The sequence below is a fragment of the Polypterus senegalus genome, chromosome 1, assembly GCF_016835505.1.
Source record: "Polypterus senegalus isolate Bchr_013 chromosome 1, ASM1683550v1, whole genome shotgun sequence".
Taxonomy (NCBI): domain Eukaryota; kingdom Metazoa; phylum Chordata; class Cladistia; order Polypteriformes; family Polypteridae; genus Polypterus; species Polypterus senegalus.
Genome location: NC_053154.1, coordinates 180,722,834 through 180,745,313, shown reverse-complemented (window position 1 = coordinate 180,745,313; position 22,480 = coordinate 180,722,834). Strand labels below are relative to the sequence as shown.

Below are 22,480 nucleotides of genomic sequence, written 5' to 3'. Positions count from 1 at the left end.
CATCTAATTACAAAATGTTCAATGATCACACTGTTTTAGCCTAATGTACAAAATAATTTTGGCTAATGTTACTCAGAGTTTAAAGAGTAAGCTGGTCAAATTACCTTTTATGTTTCTGACTTATTTTTTAAGAAGAAAACTGCACTTTATGGTGAAATTTTGGTTATTATTATTTAAAGACAATACTATTCTGAAAATGTACTTAAAGTACTTAAACTACCACTTTATTTTTAAGTCTGCCCAATTTTAACCAGGGATGATATTTTTGTTTCTGTTTTGAATTCAAATGCAGTTTAAAGGCTTTTTTTCAGAAATTAAAACAGCTTCAGTTTACAATATTCATGTCCATGTCTATTATTTGATTCTGTAAGCCCACTAAAACCGTTTTAAATAAAAAAAAAAACATTTGCGATTTGGGGCAAATTCGTGTGCGATTACATACGATTAATCAAGATTAATTCTTACACAGCCTCTAATTAATTGGATTAATTTTTTAATCGAGTCCCACCCTATATATATATATATATATATATATATATATATATATATATATATATATATATATATATATATGTATATATATATGTACATGTATATATATGTATATATAGTATATATGTAGATATGTATATGTTGTATATACAGTATGTATATATATGTGTGTGTATATATAGTATGTGTATATATGTTTATATATGTATGTGTGTATATATATATATATATATATATATATATATATATATATATATATATATTTCCAATTTCAATTAGTGAGTTTATATCAGTGATTGATTAGCCAGTAATTGTTTTTATAATTATCATATGATTTTTTATAAGATCTTAAAAATAATGATCCTGAATACTGGTAATGAAATATATTTTTTGTGGTCTGCAAGATATTCATGACTTTAATATCCAGAGTCTAAAAGTAACAGTGGAAAGAAGAATTCTGCAGGCTACAGAAGACTATGAAATTGGACAAATTTTCAGCTGAGGTGAAAGTGAAGTTTTTTAGGAAAATGCAAAACAACCTTTTTGAGTTGCCTGAGCAGGGCCCAACACCTGTGTTTCAAGGTTTCTTAGATTAGTTCACGGTGATTTTCACGGTAATCTATTGCAACTTTTTTCTGAAATTCAAGCTTTCACAGTCAAAGACAAATATTTATGTATGTTGATGAAAAAAGTTTCATCTTTGCCAAAATTGTTTTTTTTTTCTCAAATGTGTTTTTATGTGTAATAAGTGAATGACATTCTCTGTTGGAACAATAAAATATGCACTTTCTAACTCTATAAAACCCACTCATTTCACTCCTTTTGAATAGTCTTAATTGTCCTATGCTAGAGTGCTGTGCCAAGTGCCGTCTGGTGACATTTAGTAATTTTTCTTCCATGCTTGTCAAGAGGATTTCTCAGCACTTTATAATAGTTTCCATTTATTAGAATCTTACATTTCTGAGTGCCTTAGCAGGGGGGGTTTAGGAGTTTAAAAATACTTAAATTTTAGTATTTTTTTAATGTTGCAATTTATTGTTTCTGTTGTTTGCAGTAGTATATAAAATATTTGTTAAAGTTATCATCAGCCAGTCATTTAAATAATTATTTCTATTATTTTAATTTTTAAATAATTCTTTAGTTATGCATGTAGAGATTTTCATTCATGTTTTGGACAGAAGTCCTGTAATTCTTACTTTACTAATCCTGTTAGACAGTCCGAATTGTAAAGGGAGGTTTAAACAAAGGTTCCACAAGCCCCATGAGCTTGACTCTTGTTGCACACTTCTGACTGCAACTCCACCAAACAGGCAATTGCCATATTCTGCAGCTGCATATTCTGGTCAAGACAACAGGAAGGTGACATCCTTATGAATAAGACCTTAACACAATGTAAGCAATAAAAAAATAAATCAATTCCTAAGTAACAAAGTTGGTGTAATTATATAATAATGATTTAAAAATGATGTTGACTGTTCTTGCAGCAAGTAAAAAAGAGTTTTACCAAACAAATGTGTGGGAAATTTGCACAATAAAGTAAAAAATTTTGTGTGGTATAAGAAAAGCTGCTATATCGGCGCTCAACCTTGCACAAACAGATGCAGGAGGCATACATATAAAACAAATAAATGTCTTATCTTTCTTTTCTTTGCTTGTGGGCAATGCTTTCCCCTTCCCACAGGCACAACACAGTCCCAATAAGCACAAGTCCACATAATAATTCTTCTCTTTTCTCCACCTCTTCTCTCCGGCAAGCTTCATCTACTACCACCTGACTCTGGCTCTCGGAGTGGTGGCTGCTGGCTTTTTTTTATAGCCCACCTGGAAGTGCTCCAAGTGTTTGATGTGTGGTGGAAGAGCTGCCCACATGGGCTCAGGAACCATTGCAGCACCCCCTGGCGGCTCCCCCGGATCCCAGCAGGGTTGTAGAGAACTCCATCTCCCATGGAGTCCTGCAGGCGTCCGAGGCACCACTGCCACCCAGGGCGGCTGCCATCTAACATCCCGGGCAAGGTACTGTTCAGTCCTTGCTTGTTTCCCTGAACCATATAAAGAAGAGGCGGGTAGGCGGGCAAAGGCCCCAGCCATCCGCCACAGTGGATATATGCAATTCTGTGCCAAATTTCATCCCCTTTTATTATAGCATTTTTCACTTCCCTTCACCTTACTTTTGTCATTTGCTTACTTATTTTTATAAAACTCCTATAGACCAACGCCATCCGTGGCTTTCTACCCTACTTTTTCTAATGTTCATGCTGAGTTGTCTAACACCCGAGTGTTTCCACCACATAGAAAATTTAGAAGCTAGTCAGTGCTGTGAAAATTTAAATATCCGCCAATACAAAATCATATAAATAATGACAATCCATCATGCTTTCTCTGGTAGCGCATAGTGTTTTTGAAATTCATGTTGTGCATGCCTGGACAGCTGCTTGATTTCTAGGCAGATTATCACTGTGCTCCTCTGTAAGATGGCAGTTGCAGTAAACTTAAACAAACATTTAAAGGATAAATTTGGTATTTTTCAGGTTTTTGCAATTGCATTCTAAAGTGAAACTAGCCCAGTATTATCTTTTATAATGAAAGTGAACGGGACCAAAGTCCTGTTAAGAAAAGCTTTAAAATGTACCAAATGCCTCAATTTTTCAGGGCCAAAAATGTTTTTGAGTATTGACCATGTCTTACATACATATTGCAAAACTAAGTTTCCTTGTTGTTTTAAGAAGGGAGAAAAAATAGCAAAACTTTGTTGTGTAATTCAGTTTAAAAGGGGACCAGCTGTGCACTTTACTGCTCACGTTCCACAGCAGCATCTTTCAGCTCCAGGGGTGTGGATTCGCCTTGAAATGTCATTGTTAAGCACTGTTATTGACATGAAGTGTCGATGCCCATATGTGAGTTGCTGTCTACTGTATGTTCTGTAGACAGCTAAGCAATAATAACTGAAAAGGGTACACTCACAATCACTTCTATTCTGTCAAAATACAAAAGCTTATTTTTTCATTTTGAAATGATCATCGCTACTATCACTAAATTGATGATGCACACATGTGCTTCTGTGAGAGAGAATATTGTAACGACCCGTGGGGTACAAGAGACAAAGGAATGGAATTAACCATTGTGCATTAAGAAAGTCAATAATTGGTTTGCGGCACATAAATATCACACTCTGCACTTTCTGATGTGTAGGCTTGGCTCTTTCAAAAATTGAGGCTTTTATTAAAAATGCAATGCTGTTTAATTAGTTCACTTAAGATTTAATTTTATTTGTATAAAGTACAATGAAATGGTTATATGCTCGTTTCACTGCTGTGCCACACAGCGTGAGTTTTACATCGTAAGATATGTAAAATAGCAACGTATAATATAATGGATGAAAAGTAATGGCCATTTAGGATTAAGTAATCAAGATTTTTGTGTGCATCTATCTGCTGTAAACAGCCATGGCAGAACATAACCACTGAAGAAACGGAACTGCAGAAGCAAAACGAGGATGATAAATAGAATGTACTGACGCTAGAGGCTTGTTTGTATTATCATAACTCCACCTAGAATGGAGGTTATGAGCAGTTTAAGGCTTTTTCATTTACCTATGGACCCTGGTACTCTTCAACCCCATTGCAAGCTGCAAAAACAGACAAGGTATTTTTAAAATTTATCAACAGTGCTTCACTATAGAGAACAACTTTATGTGGTAAATTAATATACACAGTTTGTTACGAAAAAACTTTGACTTTAAATATGGCAAATTTATCCATTAAGTGATACTATAGTTGATGCTCTACCTTCACGTTTTGATTTCTTTAGCGACACATGGCTAAAAGGTAAACTGAGTCTCTTAAAATATTTTATGAAGAAGAGAAAAGACAGCACAGCATTCAGAGATGCCATATACACAGAAGGGTAGTTTTATTTAATTAATCCATTAGCATATACAGAGAAGGCTATTTGTACATTTATTTGTTGGAGCTTTTGGGCAGCCCAACTAAAAGTAATGCTAACTTTCTACTTTGGGTGTTTTAGCAGTCCACATAAAAATTTATATAATACCATATGCAGTTTAAATATATCATCTTGTGCACAGAATAATTACATTACCAGAATTCCTTGTGATTCTTCTATAATGATAAACTGATCAAGCTATTTACTCATTATAGTGCAGAGCCTCAAACCAAATTATTTGTTTAGCAAATATCATGAATGACATCGGGATTACAAAGGAATACTCAAGTTCCAGCACATGGCATTCATACCTTTTTTCATACAACTTTTTTGTTATTATTCTAGAATCCTCTCAAGCTTGCTCCTGCAACACTCCTTAAACAAGCAGGAGTGCTTTTATTGTAATGATGTGTTTGTAACAAGAAAGAAAGGAAGAAAAAACAATGTGACTTATTGCTACAGTATTTTATTAAACTAGCTTTCTTTGCATAGACTTTTCAACATTTTGGTTTTGTTACAATAACAGTTTAAAAAGTAGTACTTGGATTTGCAAACCTGATGTTCTGCAAATAATCCGTATTCTTTGAATATATAACTGCATCTGTTTCTCAGTTTTTTAGCATCATCTTAGCTACAGTTTCTTTAAGTAAATATTTATTAAAACTTTTTTTTCTTGAAAATTACTTTTTGTTGGTTATTATCTATGAACTTATTTATATAGTTAATTAACTAGCTGTTTAGTCTTAGTTTAAAAAATATTGTTATAAATGTGATTTTTTTTTTTTTTTGGATCTAGTCATGTGACCAAAACAGTGCCATTTTCTAAAGGAACCCAACTCCTTACCCCCTTCTGTTCTTTTGAATTTTTGTGGGAAACACTACACCCCAACCTCTCTAAATAAAAATGCAACGCATGGAAAGTAAAGTAACAAGTCACTATATGTAACAATGTCATTCGTAAAGTATATATAGTACACAATATAAAGAATGGGCCTTCTGGACAAATCAGAAGGATAAGTTTTGTATATTTAAGTTGATGCTTTCAAAATCATGGTGTAAATTAATTTGAATTTAGAAAGTGTGTTCTAAAGTGAAGTATTTTTGTACATTTTAAAAAAATACAGTGCTTTTGTTTTTGTATTTTAAAATGGGGTAATACGGCACTTTAAAAATGCTTCACTTTAGAACATAATTTCCTGTGGCAAATTAATCAACACTGTGTTTGTGAAAATGTAACTTCCATTTCAAAAATACCAAACATATCCATTACATTTATTTTTTGAAACAACTGAGGGTGTAGAACAAGGGTGGTATCAAGATAAAGCAAGGAACAGACTGCGGAAGGAGAACAGAGAAATGTCCAACAAAAGATGCCAAAAAGATAAATGCTTAAGTTCCTTATCCCCCTTATGACAGCGTCACATACTCCTCTCCTGAAAGAGCATAGATGATGTCCTGAAGGGGTTTTGAAACTTTCTGAACTGCCTTCAGGACCTCTGTCGTGCCAGATAGGGGCAAGAGGTCTGGTTTTCATGTCAACAGGACTTTAAAAGCACTCTTTTCTGCTCACGGACCCTTTCTACCGTAAGCAGCCTTGATCCCCAGCAAGTGGCTGTCTCAGTGATTAGCTGGTGACCCAGCAGACCCAGCTGCATTTGCACTTCAGTCAGTTTTCTTCTCTTCCTTCGTCTGTAGGAGAAGCTGCTGACAACTTTCTTACACCGAGAAATGGCCCAGTGATGTGGGCATCATCCATACCATGTCCTGTAATACACAAAATAAAAACTTTTAAAATCACTTTCATTTTTATGTAAGAGGCAGATCACTCAAAGGCAAATTAACATCCATCTGTGTTTAGTAGGGATGTATAAGATTTAATTATGTGTGTAAACTGTGTTCTGTAATGTGTAACCTACAAATGGTTTTAGTTAAACCATTTTGGTAAAATCGCCAGCAAGTGAGTGAAACAGATGTATATGTTTAGACCTTTTCAATCACAAACACTTCTGTATTTAAAATGTATCCCTGTCTGTTCTTAAGTGGAGTGGTGATAAGGTTTAGATGGTTTGAATCCGGCAACTGCCAGAACATTTCTTTGGGTACTTGAACAACTCCCTTAACCACAATTGCTTTATACTGGGTATGATGTTAACCTGCATCTGGTCCTGTGAGCGGTCCTCCAACTTGCAGGGAAAACGTAGCTCTGTAAGTTGTTAACTCTCGCACTACAGAAAACGATAAAAACTCTCTGCAGCCTCTAGTGTGATTCACATCAGCACGCCTCAGCACATCAGCCTCAAGTGTATTTTTTTTGTTTTGTACAATTGTACAGTGTAAAAAGGAAAGCAGCACCATGCAAAAGTTTGGGCACCCCCAAGATGTTTGAGGTCTCAGATAACATTTATAAATGTCTCAGACCTTAATTAGCTTGTTAGGGCTATGGCTTGTTCACAGTCCCTAGAAAGCCCAAAGTAATGCAAATTGCAAAGTTGTATAAATTCTCTGACTCATCAAACCTTGCCCCAACAATCAACAGCCATGGGCTTCTCTAATTTTATAAATATATATAAAATTCAATCTTTTTTTAAATATTCATATTTTCTTTAAGCTTCTATATCTTAACATTTCACTGTCATTTGCACTGTGTTTATAATTGTATCTAACAAGATATGATTGGTTGAGTGTAATTTTTGAAAACGTTGGCTTTCTTGTGCACAAACATTTTTTTGTTAAACTTCAGAACTGATGAAAGTTGATTGATTTTATTTTTCTGCTTTATGACTTTTAGCTGAATGATGAGCTGAAGGAGAACCTAAGGGACACCATGACACAGAAGTACAAGCAACCTGGTGAAGAGCAGGTCACCAAGGCAGTGGACAAGCTGCAGCAGGAAGTAAGTGTAATCACTTTCAGCTGACAAGAACATTAAGCTAAAATGCATTTTTTGTGCAAATAATTCCAAAAGACCACAGCAATGAAGCTGTCATTATTTAGTTAGCCAATAAAGGTGTCATTTTGCTTGACTTTTCTCTACTTGTTTTTATATAAAACTGTTGAATAGCCCAAAGACTTTTACAAACTTTCATATGTTGCTGATTTTTTTTTTATACCAATGAGTGTGGTTTTATGAGTGAATTTGCTTTCATTCCTAACTAAGCTGTTCTGCCAGTTGATTCATCAACTATCAAAGTGTGGTAGGCTGATTTTCTAATTACTTTTAACATAATGGTTTTGATTATTGAATTTATGCAGTTGAACAGCCACCTTTCTGGTATTTTCACATATTTTTTGGCATCATGATCATGAGTATTGTGGGGCCTGACTTATAAAACTTAGTGTGAGCATGAACATATGTACACACCCAAAAAAAAACAGAAAAATACATTTATCTTCTCCCCTCAAAAAATCAGATTTATAAAACTTGATATATGAATATTTTTACACAATTTACCCTTTATAAATCACAGTTGCCTTGTAAATGTACATACATGAGCATGCCTTGAACGGCACCTTGAAAAATCTATATATGGGCTATGCTAATCAACCTCATACATATGCCATCATGATGCAGCAGCACTTCATTGTCTGGTAGAGTAGTCTCCTTACTGATGCACTGAAACACGCCCATCTGCATTCAAGAGAATCTGTCTGCGCTCCCCAACTAACAAAGTGGCATTGTAGCACCTCTCTTCTATATTCTCAAGATAAGGGAAATGCTAAGGACACCAGCATCTAAGCAGTCAGCCACTATCACCTAGCACATGTAATGACATGATTCCTGCTACAATGTCTAATATAGACCATATGAAAAACTTAAGGTTCAGCCATTTACTTTTTCAATACACCAGCCACCACATACAGCACCACCATGTTTATTAAAACTGTTTTGCCTCTAAATAAGTGAATCACTGGTTGACGCAGGCTGCTGAGCCACAACATTTGTCAGTCTTACCTTGGCATTACAGATCAGTTGCGCGTTAATGGGCTGTCACTACAAATGGATAACTAAAGCAACTTGATTTTCGTTATTATTGCAATATTAGTGCAGTAAATTGCTCTGATTATGTTGAAAACTGGACACTGCTGCAAATTGCCTTTTTATGTTGGCAAGAACATGTTATGTTTTATGTACAAATACACACACCATACACAAACTGGATGCAGCCCCTCGCCAATCAGTTATTAGCTTCCAGCACAGCACATACGACAGGGTGAAGCTTAGCTGACATATTCCTGATCTGTAAGCCAGATCACTGAGAAGTGACAATAGTTAGCCAATTTAAACTGACGAATAACCAAAAAGGTTCTCCACTACGAATATTCAGTGTTGGCACTCTTAAAGAGGAGCTAAAATTCAGACTGTACATTAGGAGTGGGGGGAAAAATAGATTAATTTACAAGTTGTGATTCTAAAGTATGGATATGGATCTCCGAGCTGATTATAAAATTGATTTTTAAATGGAATGGATTTTTAAATGGACTTTCCAATCAACAAAATGTAATAGTGTGGAACCACGTATAAATCATATGTGATTGATTACTATGGACAGTTAAATGAGTTTCATGCAACGAGGCATTTGCTGTTGCCTTGTTAACAGCTTATTGGTTACTTGACAGGTGCTGGTCATAAAATTAGAATATCGTAACAAAGTTGATTTATTTCAGTAATTCCATTCAAAAAGTGAAACTTGTATATTAGATTCATTCATTACACACAGACTGATGTATTTCAAATGTTTATTTCTTTTAATTTTGATGATTATAACTGACAACTAATGAAAGTCCCAAATTCAGTATCTCGGAATATTAGAATATCAATTAAGACCAATGCAAAAAAGGATTTTTAGAAATGCTGGCCAACTGAAAGGTATGAACATGAAAAGTATGAGCTTGTACAGCACTCAATATTTAGTTGGGGCTCCTTTTGGCCTGGATTACTGCAGCAAAGCGGCGTGGCATGGAGTCGATCAGTCTGTGGCACTGCTCAGGTGTTATGAGAGCCCATGTTGATTACTGAAATAAATCAACTTTGTCATGATATTCTAATTTTATGACCAGCACTTGTAATTAGAATATGTAGTACATTCATTTATGCTGCTGCTATTAATTTGTCTATACATGATTGCTGCAAACAGACACATTTTTCTGACTGAACACATGCCCTGAAAACAGTGCAAGATGAGAATATTACTGATCAAGGTTGTTGCCAGATTTATGCAGCGCCAAAATAATTTAAATCAAAAGGCTGGACTCACTTTTGATTTCACGAAGAAAATGGAGAGCTTGAGAGGATTACAGCCATATGCAAAAATTGCCACAGTAAAGTCAAGTACAGTAGTACCTCGGTATACTTCCGCTTTGGAATAAGTCCAACTTGGTATACGTCCTGTTTGGACGCGAAAGATTTTGCTTGGTATACGACCTTTGTTTGGAATACAACTCAAGTGCTACCCTTGTTTATCTCTCTCGATACAAAGCCACGACTGCCCACAAGCGTCAGTACGGCAGTTGCTAGCATTCAGTGAACAACCTGCGCTATAACTCTCTGTGAATTTTCACATGTGTGGTATAGCAGGTTTACAGCTCCTGTCAAAGGCCAATTTTAAAATTAATAATCACCGCGTTTGTGGCGTGGTGTCTTTGCAAGTGAATAGTATTGGGCTGAACTGGTTCTCAGGGCGATTCGCAATGTGGGCGTTTCTCACATAAGTGCACAGGTGACTGACCATCCGCATTCGTGATTGTTCCTGGCACTGCTGATTTCAGCTGCCATGCCCTCTTGATAAACAGACGCATTAGTCGGCTAGAAGGGGAGGAAAAAGAAAGAAAGAAAGAAAGAAAAAGAACAGAGAGAGAGAGAGACGCAGCTGAACAGGGAGCCTGAGTGTTGGGTCGACACCCGGGGAATAGTAGTAGTGGTCACTCCTGCTGAGTGATCATTGAGCGGGATTGACCGGAAGGAGGTCGCTGTGGATCCCATGTCATTGTCAGGAGGAGCCTATCGGAGTGGTGAACAGAACAGCTGAAGTAGGCAGAGTGAAGGTCAGCTGCAAGTAGGGCAACTCCCCTGTTGAGAAGCCCAGAAGGGGGAAGCAGGGGGGCCACCAGGTAAAAAGGCACCGGGCTTCTTGTTGTGTGTTTTTTTTTTTTTTTTATAAAAGAATGCTTCTTGCTGTATTTTAACCTCGTTTTTAAGAAGACTTTTTTCTATTGTTTTTAACCTCCATGTTTCACTTCTGATTTTATGGATTTATTTATTGGGACTTTGGATACTGCACTTTAATTTGTACACCATGTTTTGTTGATTGTTTTAATAAAAGCACTTTTTCACCGTCCTGTGCTTTGTTGTACCTCACTGCTAAGCTCATCGGTAACATTATCAATGGTGTATGGTTCAAGGGCTCCCAGACAGCAGATGGGAGCATACAGCAAACCAGCATCGTCACAATGTGATTTTGTGTTTTTTCACGTAAACTTGAATTGATTGTTGAAATGTATGAAGGTGGCATGCGTATCCGGGACATGGTTGCTTCATACCGTATGCCGAGAACAATGGTATCTACGTTGAAAAACAAAGACGTTATTAAAAAGTAAAGTGAGGTTAAATTTTCATTAATTTCATCTAATTGCTTTTGTATTTATGTATTTTAGTATTAAGCAGTGTTTACATTTTATACAACCCCATCAATGTATAATATGCCAATAACAATGATTTTTTTTCATGGGAACAGATTAATCATTTTTCCATTATTTTTTATGGGAAAAATTTGTTCGGTATACGTCCTGTTTGAATACAGTGATCCCTAGCTATATCGCGCTTCAACTTTCGCGGCTTCACTCCATCGCGAATATTAAATGTAAGCATATCTAAATATATATCACGGATATTTCGCTGGTTCGCGGATTTCTGCGGACAATGGGTCTTTTAATTTATGGTACAGGCTTCCTCAGTTTGTTTGCCCAGTTGATTTCATACAAGGGATGCTATTGGCGGATGGCTTAGCAGCTTCCCAATCAGAGCATGTATTACGTATTAAAAAAAACTCCTCAATGATATACAATATGCTTCCTGCTCGGTGCTTGATTGTTTGCTTGTCTCTCTCTCTCTCACTCTCTCTGACATTCTCTGCGCCTGACGGAGGGGGTGCGAGCAGAGGGGCTGTTTGCCTAGAGGATACGGACGCTCCTGTAAAAAATGCTGAAAGACTACCTTCACATTGCTCTCTTCTTTGTGGCCGCTTTATCGTGGTGCGCATACTTAAAAGCCCAACAGCACGTATTGATTTTTTGATTGTTTGCTTTTCTCGCGGTCTCTCTCTCTCTCTGACATTCTCTGCTCCTGACACGCATTCCTTTAAAGAGGATTCTTTGCATTCTTTTAATTGTGAGAAAGAACTGTCCTCTCCGTCTTGTCATGGAACACAGTTTAAACTTTTGACTAAAGGGTGTTATTTCATGTCTAAAGGGCTCTAATAATGTTAACAGTGTGGGAGAGTTTATAAGGGCTTAAAATATATAAAAATAACCATACAAACATAGAACCCCCCGCGATCAAGGAGGGATTACTGTAAGTCCAAGGACCTGGAATGTATTAAGGACGTATACCAAGGTACCACTGTATTGAGTTAATACCACTATTATTCACAAGCATCTCACTCAACAGCACCAGGAGGTAAACTCTAATGCAGCCAAGGCCTTGGCTTTACCAAGCAAGCGACAAACTCTGGACACAACTTCAAATAAATTCCCCAGCAGTTGTTATTAGACATTCCTTGTGTTAAATGCCATGTGAACACATTAAACTTGCTGTCTTAGTATGCACTCAAGCTACTGGCTGGTCACTGGGTTTTTCCAAAGAAGCATCCAAGGCCTTCAAGCTTTGTAGCAAAAGCATTATTCGATCTTCCACAGCATAGGCTGATTACCTATGTGCCAGCTCAGTTAAAACAGTGCACATGATATGGCACTGCCAGTGTGAAATTTCTGTTGTTATGGATATATTTATGAAGTTTACTTCATGACTCAATAAAAACATTTTCATTTTTATATATACTCCTCAAAAAGAATTAAAGGAACACTTTTTAATCAAAGTATAGCATCAAGTCAGTGAAACCTCTGAGATCTGGCCAGTTAAGTAGTAGAGGGGGTTGTTAATCAGTTTCAGCTGCTTTGGTGTTAATGAAATTAACAACAGGTACACTAGAGGGGCAACAATGAGACGACCCCTAAAACAAGAATGGCTTGACAGGTGGAGGCCACTGACATTTTTCCTTCCTTGTCAGTCTGTTTTTTTTCACTAGTTTTGCATTTGGCTACGGTCAGTGTCACTACTGGTAGAATGAGGTGTTACCTGGACCCTACAGAGGTTGCACAGGTAGTCCAACTTCTCCAGGATGGCACATCAATACGTGCCATTGCCAGAAGGTTTGCTGTGTCTCCCAGCACAGTCTCAAGGGCATGGAGGAGATTTCAGGAGACAGGCAGTTTACTCTAGAAGAGTTGGATAGGGCCGTAGAAGGTCCTTAACCCATCAGCAGGACCGGAATCTGCTTCTTTGGGCAAGGAGGAACATGATGAGCACTGCCAAAACCCTACAAAAATGGCCACCAGCAGGCCACTGGTGTGAATGTCTCAAGTTTTTTCATAGGTTTTGGTAATTCTCGTGTTAACCCCCAAAAACCGTACCGTATGGTTAAAGTGACATAAAAATAACAGGATAGACCGTTTCATATAGCACAGTTTTGTTTGAAACTAGTTTAGTTTAAATAATTTTTATTTACTTTTTTTTGTTTGTTTTTTTTAAGAGTGGGTTTATGTTACAACCTACTGTAGATCTTTTTGTTAACCTCTGCTTGTTTAATTTGGTGCTGATGACGTAAGTGAGTCCTGCCCTAATTTGCCACCTATTGAGTTTCTGTTTTGTGTAACTTTCTCCATAATTTGTGAGTTTTTTGTCTTTTTAACAATAAATAGAGGTGTTTTTTTTTTTAAGGTAGCTGGTTTAGTTTTTTTCTGTGTTTTGTCTCCCTCTCTCTCACTTGTGTGCGGTCTATTTATAGGCCTATACCTCTAGGCCTTTTGGTAGGCCGTAACATTTACTTTTTAAAAATCCGTTTTTTGTGAGCGACCATTTGAAATGTTTAAGTGATGCTCCTGAAACGTATGAGTGTTTGTGTGCTTAGCTTATCCTCAACAATAGTTTATTGGTTGTTTAGCCCTGAATCACACAAGGAATGCCTCAATGGGCTGTAACAGGCCCTGTTTTTTGACAGCCCCCCAACTTTCACACTCTTAAGAATGCAAGATAAAAACTCCCAAAAAACACGTAGGGGAAAAAAAATTGAAGACATCTTAGGAAAGGTTATTCAGAGACAGATCCCCTTCCAGGTAGGTTTTGCATACAATGTGTGTCAAAAACTGGGGTATATATAATACATAAAACAGATCACAAGTAATCGCCTTCACAAGTCTAGGTGGCCAATCTATTATTGCCACCTCAGAAATGCAATAGTACAAAATAGTTCTATAGTTCTTGCACAATGCTCCTCACCAAATGCATGCTCATAGTGCTACTACAACTTTCAAGGCAAAATGCAAAAATAGATTATACCACTCCCTAAATACAGAATTATCACATATCACAATACAGATTTGTTCAAATACATCAACAAAGTATACAATAATTAACATGAGTAATAAACCACAGCAATTGTTCATCATTTGTTCATCAGCTAATTGTAGAACCACTTTCAGACTACAGAAATAGTGGCAGGCAAACCAGACACAGTCAGAGACATGGAGACCTCAGCCAACTAATCACATCCCCTCCTTTTGGCCATTCTACAGCTGAGCCTGAGCTGGGCTGGCCAATCTGATAAAAGGACCCTTCTACCCAATGATTTCAGTACTCCTTTATCTGAGATGACTTTTCCCTAGGCAGGCAAACAACTTGGCAGTAGAGCAGTGGCACCAATTTTCACATGAGAATACAGAGAAGAGAAACAGACTAGAGGGAGGTTAGTAACAGACAATAAATATTGCATTTCTTATACAATGGAACCTCGGTTCACGACCATAATTTGTTTCAAAACTCTGGTCGTAAACCGATTTGGTCATGAACCGAAGCAATTTCCCCCCATAGGATTGCATGTAAATACAATTAATCCATTCCAGACCGTACAAACTGTATTTAAATATATATTTTTTTAATTTTTAAGCACAAATATAGTTAATTATACCATAGAATGCACAGCGTAATAGTAAACTAAATGTAAAAACTTTGAATAACACTGAGAAAACCTCGAACAACAGAGAAAACTAATACTGCAATAGTTTGTGCTATAGTGCTAGGAACTGCTCGCTAAAATTTTTTTAATGAGTTTTAAGCGCAGGGAAAAAAAATGAACATTTGAAAAATCTGTAATTTAATAAACCTCCAAGAAAAGTAACATTGCCACAATGCACGCTATGAACCGATCGCTGTAAACAGAACTGAAAACAAAAACAAGCCTTTTCTACCTTATGCACCCAACCCTCCCTCTCTCGTTCACTCTGTCTTTCATGTGTGCGTGTGTCTCTCTCGCGCGCCTGTGTGTGTCTCTCTTTCAAAAGCCTGGAGTGCCTGTGTGTGTCTCTTTCTAGCTTGCTCCTGTGTGTGTGCCTCTCTCTTGTGCGCCTGTGTCTGTGCCTGTGTGTGTGCCTCCCTCTCTCGCACACCTGTGTCTGTCGCACTCTCTCTCTCTCTCTCTCTCTCTCTCTCTCTCTCTCTTGCTCGCTTGCTGAACAGGAAATGCACAAGGAGAGACTGAACATGTACAAACTGAAAGGGAAACTGCCTTGTTCGTATACCGAGTGTGTGGTCGTGAACCAAGGCAAAAGTTTGGTGAACTTTTTGGTCGTAAACCGATTTGTACGTGTACCGAGACATTTGTGAACCGAGGTTCCACTGTATTTTAGTACTAATGACTAACAACAGAGCTGTAGTATGCACAGCTAATCAGCAGCTCTACTCAGGGTATGTCAAACTGACATAGTGAGTCTTCAGCCTAGCATTCAAAGCTGAGACTGAACGGGCTAGCCATTCCACAACTTCGGAACCCTTTATCTAAAAGCTCAACCTCTCACTGTTATTTTTGTAATCATTGGACCCATAAGCAGGCCGGCATCCTGATCTTAATGTTTGCTCTGGTTTATAAGTAATGCTAAGTGCAGATAAATAAACAGGCCTTATATGTTAAAACTAGGATTTTGAAATTTGCCTTAAACTTGAATGGGAGCCAGTGTAAGGATTTACGCCCTGGAGTTATGTATTCATACATTCTTGTTCTTGTAATAATTCTTGAAACAACATTTTGAATTAACTGAGCACTGTATAAAGACCAATTTGAACTGTCAGTGAGCAGTGCATTGCAGTAGTCAATCCTAATAGAAATAAATGCAGTAAGTATACTGCATATTTAGAAAACACCTTCATTTTCCAACATTTTTAAGATTAATAAAACATGTTTTGGATAGTTTTGTAATGTGTGCTTTAAATGACATGCTAGCGTCAATGATAACACCTAGATTGCAGGCTGATTCAGTAAAACTAATGGTGATTCCAGCTAAGTTAAATTACAACAAAATATTGTTGTGATCGGCATCCTTCCCTCCAATAATTTATATTTCTGTTTTATCTTTGTTCAAAGACAAGTTGTTCTCATCCATCCACTCCTTTAACTCACTAGCACATCTAATTAAGGACAACATCAGAAAAACGTCACTTGGTCTAAAAGAAAGGTGTTATCTGTGTATGAGTGACAATTAATGTTATGTTTTCTGATAGTTCCCAGTGGAAGCATTTACAGTGCGAACAGTAAAGGTCCCAGTACTGAGCCTTGCTGCACACCATAGCTCGCTTTTGTGTATAATGATGGAATACTGTCAGCACATTTCTGTACATCCTGGAGTCGATTTGATAAATAAGAACTAAACCAGGCAAGGAAAGTGCCCATGAGCCCAATGTCAATTTATAGCTTGCGTAGTTTAATAAAATGGTCAATGGTGTCAAATGCTACACTAAGATCTAACAAAGAATTTTTCCTTCATCAGAGGATATAAAAATGATGCTTACAAAATGTGTTAGTGCTGTTTCTGTATATATAATGTTAATATATGACTGGTGCAGAAGCCAGAGTGAAATTTTTCAAATAAATTGCGCTCAGTAAGGTGAGACTAAAGCTAATTGCCAACTACTTTTTCAAGTGTTTTAGAGAATGGAAGGGAAAATTTGAAATTGGTGTATAATTATTAAATGTTTATGGGTTTAGGTCTGACTTTTTAAATAATGGCTAGATAACTGACACTTTTAGCGGATCAGAAACTGTGTCACTGAGTAATGAATGAGCTGTTGATAATGCCAAGAATGGGTGCTGCCAGAACCATCTGTTGAGCTTTTTTTTACGTTGGTACTGGGTTGAAGGAACAATTAGTAGGTTTCATTTTAGAAATTAAAATAGACTTCCTGTTCTGTTACCAAATTAAAGTTTCAAAAGTTGTTATTGCAAGGCGAGATAGGGTTTGCCAAGCTAGTATGTGATTTAAAATGTGATTTCACATTTTCAGTTTTCTCATTTAAGTAGTTCTTAAAGTCCAATGTCTGTTATTTTCTTTTTATATTTTCTAACACACTGTCAATGAAGTTTGAAAGACCTGCAGCTTTGTTGTTCTCCATCAGGCCTCTAATTGTATGCGTTTTATCTAACAGCTACCCAACAACCTTTCTGCTACAGTATTTACAGACATTTTTGTGCGTGTGTGTTGTTTTTTTTTTTTTTTACACTTTCTCAAGCAATAGGTCTTTTCATTACATATTTAGAAAGAAATAAATAAGTGAAGGACTTGAGAATATTTCTGTCTTGTCAACAAATCATTTAATAATGACATGGAATAGAGCATCTAATTAAATGGCATGTTCTTTTAAACACAAAAAATAAATCTTCTAATTGCAAAAAATGAACCAGGATTGGCTACCGTCATTTCATTGCAGACTTCACCAGTCATGATTTATTATTGTACTATTCATAATCAAATAGTGCTATGTCCAGGTTGTAAATATTTTGGTCAAAGTAGTGATTCATTATTTTCCAAACCAGGTCAGACCTGATAATTATGGCACTAAGTAATTTGAGCAAGAGAGTGACAAGCAAGTGGATACCACAACATAAAAATACACAGACTATAAACAAAATTCCACTCATACTGTGTAGCTTCTTAAAGGCTCCAGTACAGACCTCTTTGTCCAACTGAAGAGTTGTCTAGCTCTTCTTCAGACTAATTATTCCCTTTCCCTACTTCAATTCTAGTCTGAAAACACTTAAAATGTGCCCCTAATGTTAATTAAATCCTCCAACCCCAATTTTAATATTTCTTTCCTAAGGACAACCCTAGGCTCCATCTCCTGAATCCCCCTTTTTAAATTCCAGAAATTAATCCTAATGTTAATATATTGTTTCCAATATGCGTAATGTTAAAGTATGTTTTTTTCTCCCCTTATATTAATTTTCATATAAATTTAATAATTTTCTGGCGTAATTGTACTGCCCTTCATTTATTTGTCTTTAAAAATAAAGTCCACAATCTTAATTCCGACTTTGTTTTCCAGAGTTAGCTGGGAGATTGTTTCTGGTTCTCAGTAATAGTAGGGTGTTGTATCATGTTATCCATTATGGATGCAATGTGAAGTTAAGAAAAATGACACCTTTTATTGGTTAACTGTACAGATTACAAATATATATTGCCTGAAGAAGGGACCTTAGATGCCTCGAAAAGCTTACATATTGTAATCTGTTCATTTAGCCAATAAAAGGTGTAATTTTGCTTGCCTTCTCACTGGTTCTCAATAATGAATAAAGGGTTTCAGTTTTTATCTGATTCTTTTATGGTCCTTCTATGTCTTTCATTAGAGAGTGACTGCTTTTTCTAGTGCAATGTCATAACTAAATTGCTTTTAATGCTGTATGTCTTTAAATGTAATGCACAGTTTTGAGTGAGAGACTGATTACACCTTGCACAATCAGAATCTCTCGGTTTTCACTTTTAAGCTCAGTAGTTTTTGAAGGAAGGCATTGTCTGCTGATCTGAACCACAGACCAATTCCATGAGCCAGTTAAAGTACACCTCTTTGAAGCTCATTGGTGCCTGCCTGTGACAGTAGAGTTGGCAGATGTTAACTAGATGACCATAATATAAACTTGTGCCATTTTTCTTGCAAAGTTCACAGCAAGTTAAATTTAGAAGACTGGCTGTGATCTTTAGGTAATGTTTGCTGATGTTCAGGCTGGGTCTTGTTCAGGCTTCATCAGCAAGAGGAAGGGGCAAGAAAAGAGAGAACATCTCTGATGTAATGTACTCTGAATGTGTGACTCATATCTTTTGTTTATTTGAGGAGACACTGCCTTGTATGGCACTGAAAACACAATGCTCACTTCCCCTTATGCAGTGGACATAAATACAGCTTGTCGAAACAACACAATTATATCTCTTTAAAAGCATTATTATGCTGTCTTCAAGTTTCAGCAGGTCCGGTCAACAGCTAGTTTCAAGAAAGTTTGTGATGAGATACTTGAGATTACATTATCAGAAGAAATTTTATTTTTGTAATGTGCCAAACCGAGAAAAACAGAACTTCTGAGCAATCATTCCAACACATGAGTTATCAGGGTATACTGAGCATATGGAAGTTGCATTAATCCAAATTAAGGTTTTGTGTATTAGTAGCAATAGGTAATATAATATTTCTCAGAACTAATCGTGACAAATAACTTGTATTCATTTTGGATAATCTGTATAGCCTAATTTATAACTATGCAATGCCAATGTAAAAAAAGCAGCTTCAGTTAGCCAATCAGTTTAAGTGATAGCCTGAACCAGGTGATTTAGATAAGAACATAAGAATAACAGAAGTTTGACAAATGAGAAGATATCATTCAGTCCTTCAAGCTTGTTTGGTTATCTAATAGCTACTTTGTCCCAATGTATCATTCAGAAGTTAGAAGGTAGCTGGTTAGGGTGTCATTTAACTTACATTTTTAATTGTCTTTATTGTACATCAATATTCACTGCCGTGTTAGTGTTTTAAAACTTGGAAATCAACATACATTTCAGAAAACATTTATGATGTATGAATACATTTAATGTGAAAATGTGAAGATAACATGAAGTGACATTAAAATCTTCATAAAAAATTTCAATGTATAAACGATTTCTAAACTTTATGAAATTATATTAACATATTACATTGCTGCTGTACTTTGCAGTGTATACATTTTCTATACTTTGGTAAACCCAACAAAGCTATTGCTTGCCTGTTTAAAAGCCCATAATAAACACCTCTGAACATGAATGCATGACAGCATTTAATGATTCTCATTTTTTTCTTTTTTAATTGATTTCCAGTTTAAGTGCTGTGGCAGCAACAACTCTGCAGACTGGAAGGACAGCCGGTGGCTTGAGCAGCCAGGTTTTGAAGGACACAAGGTGCCAGACAGCTGCTGTAAGACTGTCACAGAGGCCTGTGGAAAACGTGATCATCCATCCAACATTTACAAAGTTGAGGTCAGACTCTTGCATTTTTCTCTCTTTTCTTTCATGTTAATTTAAAATTAAGATGATGAATGTGAAGCTGTATGTGTAAAATTGGGGTAGCGAATGAAATATTGCTAAATAAGAGAAACAGATACAGGTGCTGGTCATAAAATTTTAAAATCATGACAAAGTTGATTTATTTCAGTAATTCCATTCAAAAAGTGAAACTTGTATATTTAGATTCATTCATTACACACAGACTGATGTATTTCAAATGTTTATTTCTTTTAATTTTTAATGATTATAACTGACAAACATGCAAAAGAATAAGAAATCAGGAAGGGGGCAAATAGTTTTTCACACCACTGTATGTATTTGTGTGTGTGTATATGTATATATGTGTATATATATATATACAGTGGTGTGAAAAACTATTTGCCCCCTTCCTGATTTCTTATTCTTTTGCACGTTTGTCACACAAAATGTTTCTGATCATCAAACACATTTAACCATTAGTCAAATATAACACAAGTAAACACAAAATGCAGTTTTTAAATTATGGTTTTATTATTTAGGAGAAAAAATCCAAACTTACATGGCCCTGTGTGAAAAAGTAATTGCCCCGAACCTAATAACTGGTTGGGCCACCCTTAGCAGCAATAACTGCAATCAAGCGCTTGCGATAACTAGCAATGAGACTTTACAGCGCTCTGGAGGAATTTTGGCCCACTCATCTTTGCAGAATTGTTGTAATTCAGCTTTATTTGAGGGTTTTCTAGCATGAACCGCCTTTTTAAGGTCATGCCATAGCATCTCAATTGGATTCAGGTCAGGACTTTGACTAGGCCACTCCAAAGTCTTCATTTTGTTTTTCTTCAGCCATTCAGAGGTGGATTTGCTGGTGTGTTTTGGGTCATTGTCCTGTTGCAGCACCCAAGATCGCTTCAGCTTGAGTTGACGAACAGATGGCCGGACATTCTCCTTCAGGATTTTTGGTAGACAGTAGAATTCATGGTTCCATCCATCACAGCAAGCCTTCCAGGTCCTGAAGCAGCAAAACAACCCCAGACCATCACACTACCACCACCATATTTTACTGTTGGTATGCTGTTCTTTTCTGAAATGCTGTGTTCCTTTTACGCCAGATGTAACGGGACATTTGCCTTCCAAAAAGTTCAACTTTTGTCTCATCAGTCCACAAGGTATTTTCCCAAAAGTCTTGGCAATCATTGAGATGTTTCTTAGCAAAATTGAGACGAGCCCTAATGTTCTTTTGCTTAACAGTGGTTTGCGATTGGAAATCTGCCATGCAGGCCGATTTTGCCCAGTCTCTTTCTTATGGTGGAGTCATGAACACTGACCTTAATTGAGGCAAGTGAGGCCTGCAGTTCTTTAAACGCGTTGTCCTGGGGTCTTTTGTGACCTCTCGGATGAGTCGTCTCTGCGCTCTTGGGGTAATTTTGGTTGGCGGCCACTCCTGGGAAGGTTCACCACTGTTCCATGTTTTTGCCATTTGTGGATAATGGCTCTCACTGTGGTTTGCTGGAATCCCAAAGCTTTAGAAATGGCTTTATAACCTTTACCAGACTGAATGATCTCAATTACTTCTGTAATCATTTGTTCCTGAATTTCTATGGATCTTGGCATGATGTCTAGCTTTTGAGGTGCTTTTGGTCTACTTCTCTGTATCAGGCAGCTCCTATTTAAGTGATTTCTTGATTGAAACAGGTGTGGCAGTAATCAGGCCTGGGGGTGGCTACGGAAATTGAACTCAGGTGTGATACACCACAGTTAAGTTATTTTTTAAAAAGGGGGCAATTACTTTTCACACAGAACCATGTAGGTTTGGATTTTTCTCCCTAAATAATAAAACCATCATTTAAAAACTGAATTTTGTGTTTACTTGTGTTATATTTGACTAATTGTTAAATGTGTTTGATGATCAGAAACATTTTGTGTGACAAACATGCAAAAGAATAAGAAATCAGGAAGGGGGCAAATAGTTTTCACACCACTGTATATATATATATATATATATATATATATATATATATATATATATATATATATATTTTTTTTTTTCCAGTTTTGTTCTTGAATAAAGACATACTTGTTTTGTTACACTGATTGTGAAAGTGTTTATTGGATATTTGGGCTTCAGTCTTCACACATCCAACACCACATCAACATTATGTTGTTAATACTATAACCTATGAAAACATTTTCTGTCACCATTACTGTAACATGATAACATTTTCTGTTTTAGCTGCGTGTTCGGTAGTTGTTGCCTCGCATTTTCTCTGTTACTCTATACAGTATTTACACAGACCGTTGTAGACACGGAACACACATGAAATGTATGTATTTCAAATCATGGTATTTCATTAGCTATATAAATTCCTTTCAAACGCATCGCCAGATAAACACTTCAACACAGACTTCAGCTGTGAGGATTGAAGCAGGGTGGTGCCTTCATCTGACA

At 36.5% G+C, this 22,480-nt stretch overlaps 1 protein-coding gene across 1 annotated transcript in view; it reads left to right on the top strand.

The window, feature by feature from the left end:
• Positions 1-22,480, top strand: part of LOC120535839 (CD151 antigen-like) — a 145,327-nt gene that overhangs the window by 102,626 nt on the left and 20,221 nt on the right. Inside the window, exons 5-6 of the mRNA XM_039763954.1 lie at positions 7,223-7,327; positions 19,870-20,028. Of these exons, the coding sequence (XP_039619888.1) occupies positions 7,223-7,327; positions 19,870-20,028 (264 nt within the window). The remainder of the gene's footprint in view (positions 1-7,222; positions 7,328-19,869; positions 20,029-22,480) is intronic.